This window comes from Chiloscyllium plagiosum, chromosome 9, assembly GCF_004010195.1.
Source record: "Chiloscyllium plagiosum isolate BGI_BamShark_2017 chromosome 9, ASM401019v2, whole genome shotgun sequence".
Lineage (NCBI taxonomy): Eukaryota > Metazoa > Chordata > Chondrichthyes > Orectolobiformes > Hemiscylliidae > Chiloscyllium > Chiloscyllium plagiosum.
The window spans coordinates 81,495,229-81,501,591 of NC_057718.1; the positions used below are offsets into that span (position 1 = coordinate 81,495,229).

Sequence of the window (6,363 nt, forward strand, 5' to 3'; positions counted from 1 at the left end):
CATATTACAAATTGTGTTAACTAGTCTTGCACCTTTATTTAATATATTTTGTTTTATAATAAATTAATCATTTTGTGTTTTTTAAAGGAAACTTGGTTGATGGATCTTTTGTTCTATTTATGGACTCCCTCAAGTCTAATCCAGAGGAATTGTAAGTTCGGCCATGTTGGGAACTGTGTAAAACAATTGAATTGATGTTGTGACTCATAGAGATGTGGAACTAGAGAGAGACAGTGCACTGCTCCCATCTGGGTAATAACAAAATGAACAAATCTAATTGAAGTTCGTGTTAATCCTTGGAGTGAGAGTATGGAGAATTGATCATGGAACTCATAGAATTGGCAGAGGCTGCAAATGGATATTCAGTGTCTGTCATTGCTGTAGAAATGGCACAAGAATCAATGCTGGGGTCTAAATTATTTATAATCCATAACAATGTTATGAATAAGGGCATTGAGATAGGTAGAAAAATAAATTGTCAACAGGCAGTAGTAGACCTGCAGAGGGATGTAGACAGGTGAAATGAATGGACAAAATCTTGGCAGATCAAGTATAATGTGGGTGAGTATGAACTTATCCATTTTGATAGAAAGAATATTAATGCAGTGAACTATTTAAATGGAGAGAGATTAGCGGACTCAGTGGTACAGTGAGCCAGGTGTACACGAATCACAAAAACCTAGTTTGCAGCTGTATAGCAAGTGATCAGGGAGGCATGTTGTTCTTTATTGTCGAGTATGGTGCTGGAAACGCACAGCAGCTCAGGCAGCATCCGAGGAGCAGGAGATTCAACATTTCGGGCAAAAGCCCTTCATCAGGAATGACTCATTCTGGATGCTGCTTGACCTGCTGTGCCTTTCCAGCACCACAGACTCGATGCTAATCTCCAGCATCTGCAGTCCTCACTTTCGCCTATGCTGTTCTTTATTGCAAAGAGAATGGAATCTACAAGTTTTACTGCAGGTGTACAGGGCATTGATGAAACCAGATTTGGAGAAATGTACAGATTTAAAAAAATATATAATTGCTTTCAAAACAGTTCAGAGAACGTTGACTTATTCATGGCATGAAGAGCTTATCTTTGAGGAAAAGTTGAACAGGTTAGGCCAATATCCATTGGAATTTAGAAGAATGAGAGGTGGTTTTATTGAAATATATAAGGTCTTGAGAGGAGTGGGTAGGGGGATACCTGGAGGATATTTCCTCTTGTGGGGAAATTAAGGTTATGGAATAAAATTTAAATATAAGAGGCTCCTTGTAATGGTTGAGTTGAGGAGAGACTTTTCTTTCAGAGTGTCTTTAAGAATTCTGGGGATGGGCTGGCCACAGATATCCACCATAAACCCACTGACTCTCACAGTTACCTTGACAATACGTCCTCATCATACATCCATTCTCCCAATTTCTCTGACTCTGTTGCATCTGTTCCGATGATGCCAACCTCCACAAGGGGACCACCGAAATGTCCACCTTCTTCCTCAACCGAGGATTCCCCACCACTGTGGTTGACAGGGCTCTCAGCCAGATCTGACTCATCTCCCGCACTTCAGCCCCCATCCACTGTCTTCCCTCCCAGCTTCAGGTTGCCTGCCTATTTAACACGCTGCCTTGTTCCCTGGTCAAAACCTCTGTCCAGTGAAGCCCAGTGTAAGCTGGAAGAACAACATTTCAATTTCCGCTTGGGAACCCTGCAACCTTCTGGACTCAATATCGAGTTCAATAATTTTAAGGCTTGAGCACCACCTCCTATGTTCTGACCCCAACCCCTCACACCCAGGCCTCACATAGTCTGCCACCACTTACAGGCAGAAGTAGGTACTGAGATCAGAGTCAAGATTAGAGTGGAATTCCTGATGAAGGGCTTTTGCCTGAAACTTTGATTTTTCTGCTTCTCGGATGCTGCCTGACCTGCTGTGCTTTTCCAGCACCACTCTAATCTTGCCATCACTTACAACCCATTGTCAATTGCGAGCAATCCCCATTTCCAGCAATTCGCTCTCCCAGGCTAACCTTTACACATTCCTTTGTTTGCCCAACTGTTCTTTTGTCTGGGCTCAATCTCCATCTATGGATTACTTCTTACGCCTCCCACCCCATCCCTTCTCTAGCATACATATCAACCTTTTTTTCATATTTTCAATATTTACATATTTTTTATATTTCACCAGTTTCCTCATTTCCCTTCACCCACCTTACCTCAGTTCCAACCTTCCAGCTCAGCACCACCCCCATGACCCATCCCATCTGTGCACCTTCCTTCCCATCTATACACTCCACTCTCCGACCTATCACCTTTAGCCCCACTTCCATCCACTATTGCACTCTCAGCTACCCCCCCAGCCCCACCCCCTCCCATTTATCTCTCCACCACTGAGGCTCCTAGCTTCATTCCTGATGATGGGCTTTTGCCCAAAACGTCGATTTTACTGCTCCTCAGATGCTGCCTGACCTGTGCTTTTCCAGCACCACTCTCTTGACGCTAAACTCCAACATCTGCAGTACTCACTTCCACCTACATATTAACCTTTTCCTAGCTACTAAGAGTTCTGAAGAAGGATCACTGGACCGAGAACATTAACTCTGTTTTCTCTCCACAGATGCTGCCTGATCTGAGTTTTTCCAACAATTTCTGTCTTCATTCAACAACTTCTTTAAAAAAATTTTATGCCCACAGGATAAGACTATTGCTTCGGGTGTTTGAAATCAGAACTCCTGATTTCAGGGCTCCCAGATTTGGGAGTCACATCTGCCTTTGCTGCCTATTATCTAATGACAATCAGATCTGTTGGAAATGGGAGGACATCCTCTTGGTTCAGCTCTTGCTTGTCATTTTGGAAGGTCGTTATAGTTACCAGAATCTTCAAAAATTCAGGACCAAGTCTAGATCATGTTTTGCATCACACGGTCAAAAAGGAAGAATACCAAGAGCTTGTTGACATGATAGCACCAAGCTTGAACTATCCTTACTGTCAAGAATCTGAAGGCTCAGGGCCACTGTATCTGTTGATTCAAGGTTTTAGAATGATTGCTTACCAGAGTCTGTGTTCAGAATATTTGCAATTTACAGCATATGAAATTGCTGACAGTTATGTGAATATCTAAACCAATACAGGACGTGTATTCACTGTCTTCCTGGAGAATAATTGTTTGATTGGAAACACAGCTCTCATTAATGACAAATGGTCTGTTCAGAGTTAATGTGTACCAATAAATGAGCCTAAAGATTTGACCTCACGTCTCCTGCTAATCCTCATTCATGCCTCCAAATCTAATAATCCTTTAAAAGGAGCAGGGTCTAATGTTGGAAGCAATTTGCAGAAATAATTATATAAATGTAAAAACAAAAATTAAAGCAAAGTAAACATAGAGATTTAGCACGCTTCGTCATTTTGGAGCTTTCTGCCATGTAAAGGTGTAGGTGTCTTTGTTTAAGGTAAAGGAAAGCAGTAATTGATGCAGAGCTATCTGTATAATTTTCATGATTTGGAGATGCCGGTGTTGGACTGGGGTGTGCAAAGTTAAAAATCTTACAACACCAGGTTATAGTCCAACAGGTTTAATTGGAAGCACACTAGCTTTCGGAGCGACGCTCCTTCATCAGGTGATAGTGGAGAGCTCAATCCTAACACACAAAATTTATAGCAAAAATTTACAGTGTGATGTAACTGAAATTAAACATTGAAAAATTGATTGTAAAGCCTTTCATCTGTTAGAATACAGTGATAGTTTCACTTCTTTCATGTGTAAATCACAAAACCTTTTTTTAAAAAAGTTGCATTCTCGGGTTAGCTGTTAACAATGGTGATAGCTGGACAATATGTTGAAGGTGTTAGCCCCCTGTGTTCTCTGTCTATGCCATGATGTTTAGATTGATTCTAATCTAAAAAGTGAGATAACGAAGTTTTACATGAATTCATGCGTACAAATTCACCCCACAAAATATGTGTTCATGTGGGTCATTGTCTGTCTGGGTTGGGGGTTGTGAGTGTGAGAAAGTGTGTGTGTGTGTAGTGAGTGCAGAGTGTCTTAAGTCTGTGAGAGGGTGTGTGTCTGTAAGGGTGTGTGTGGGTGTCTGTGTGTATGTGTGTCCATGTGTATAGGAGTGTGTGTGTGTGTGTGTGTAGGAGTATCTGTGTGTGGGTGTATAGTGCAATGGTGGTCACCTGTAATGTGACATGAACCCAAGGTCCCGGTTGAGGCCCTCCCTATGGGTACCGAACTTAGCTATCAGCTTCTGCTCGGCCACTTTTCTCTGGTGCCTGTCCCGAAGTCTGCCTTGGAGGATGGTCACCCGAAGGTCCGAAGCTGAATGTCCTGGACCACTGAAGTGTTACCCAACTTGGAGGGAACCCTCCTGTCTGTTGATTGTTGTGCGGTGCCCATTCATCCGTTGTTGTAGCCTTTGCTTGGTTCCCCAATGTACCATGCCTCCGGGCATCCTTGCCTGCAACATATAAGATAGACAACGTTGGCTGAGTCACATGAGTACCTGCCATGTACAAGGTGGGAGGTGTCCCCACCTGTAATGGTGGTATCTATGTCCACACTCTGACTCGTCTTTCAGCGTCTACCATGACAGGGTTGTATGGAGTTGTCCTCAGAGCCGGATAGCTTGCTACGAACAACGATCTGTTTGAGGTTTGGCGGTTGTTTAAAGGCAAGTAGTGGAGGTGTGGGGAAGGTCTTGGTGAGGTGCTCATCCTCATTGATAATGTGTTGCAAGTCACGAAGAACATGGCATAATGGATTACATTGTACTTTGCTCAAAAACTGCATGCATTCATGTAGAACTCTGAGCTCAAAAACTGCATGAATTTATGTAAACTTCCGTTATCTCACTTTTTAGATTAGAATCAATCTAAACATCAGGTCATAGACAGAGAACACAGGGGGCTAACACCTTCAACATCTTGTCTAGCTATCACCATTGTTAACAGCTAACCCGAGAATGCAACTCTTTTTTAAAAAAGTTTTGTGATTTACACATGAAAGAAGTGAAACTATCACTGTATTCTAACAGATAAAAGGCTTAACAGGCAATCAATTTTTCAATGTATAATTTCAGTTACATCACACTGTAAATTTTTGCTATAAGTTCTGTGTTAGGATTGAGCCCTCCACTATCACCTGATGAAGGAGCGTCGCTCCGAAAGCTAGTGTGCTTCCAATTAAACCTATTGGACTATAACCTGGTGTTGTGTGATTTTTAACTTTGTATAATTTTCCTGTTCTTGTTTTATAAAGTATTTCCTTTCCTCTGTTTTCCATGCTAGTTTATTGAATCATGTTCAATAGGATCTAAGGACTTCTATAGAAAAACAAAATACTCCATTAAAGGTCTTCTTGGAAGTCAAGACTTCTGAAGAGAGAAATAGCGGTGATATTAACAAAGCCACAAGCTCGAGGTCAGACTATGGGCTACACTGTATGAAGACATCATCTCCTCTGTATCATGACCCATTATGTGTCTTCCAATAAAAACTGTAATAAAAGAATTGCATTAATATGTCAACTTTCGCAACTTTAAAACATCTCAAAGCACTTCACAAGCCAATGAAGTGTAATCTCCTAGGTAATATAGGAAATGTAGCAGCAAGCTCCTATAAACAGCAATGAGATAGTGACCAGATCCTTTACGTATGTATATTTGTTTACGTTTCTGATTGGGGTGTAACTGCTCCGCAGGATATGAGGGGTGTTGGGACAGGCAGAATCCTGCACGTGTACCTGATTTAACATTTGTTTTAGGCAAGATGACAATGCAGCTCTCCCCCTGACAATGGCAGTGCTGACAATGCAGCTCTCTCCCTGACAATGGCAGTGCTGACAATGCAGCTTTCGCCCCGTGCTACAGTCATGCATCAGCCTAGGTTTTGCACTCAAGTCAAAGGATTGGATTTGAACTGATGAACTTTTCTTTCAAAGACCAGATTGTTGCTGACCAACCACAACTGATTCAACTGCTCGTGGGTATGGCCGTAAAATGCCCAGACTCTACAATGTATGCGCTCAGAGCTTGCTGCTATAAAAAAAAATGATTTGTAATGCTTTTTCCTGAGAGAGGAAATAAAAGTCACACAGCCATCAACTGTGAACTGTTTCTGTTCTGCTTGTGACTTCACAAGACCAAGAAGGCTGAGTTATGGTTTTTCCTTTTGTAAACCATTTTTTCAAAACAAAATTAAACAATATATAATGGTTTCAAATCATTCAAAAATGTAGCCAGATCACAGGTTGACTAGATCACGGCCCTGGAATTACAATGTGTCTCGCCAATGCAATTTGTGTGAAGAGATGCATTTTGGGAAGTACAGTGAGGTAAGGCAGCATAAATAAAATGGTACAGTTTCAGAGGGCGACCTT

At 41.7% G+C, this 6,363-nt stretch overlaps 1 protein-coding gene across 6 annotated transcripts in view; it reads left to right on the forward strand.

Moving 5' to 3' along the window:
• The window catches only part of LOC122552980 (protein quaking), a 563,704-nt gene extending 557,620 nt beyond the window's left edge, over positions 1 to 6,084 (forward strand). For 2 of the 6 annotated variants that reach the window (XM_043696323.1, XM_043696325.1), the window contains exons 7-8: positions 88 to 151; positions 2,675 to 3,513. In XM_043696323.1, the coding sequence (XP_043552258.1) occupies positions 88 to 151; positions 2,675 to 2,936 (326 nt within the window). In that variant the 3' untranslated portion in view covers positions 2,937 to 3,513. Of the gene's footprint in view, positions 1 to 87; positions 152 to 2,597; positions 3,516 to 5,273 lie in introns of those variants that run through there. The other 4 variants (XM_043696324.1, XM_043696321.1, XM_043696327.1 and 1 more) reach the window with 4 other exon arrangements.
• The last annotated feature ends 279 nt before the right edge of the window (positions 6,085 to 6,363 follow it).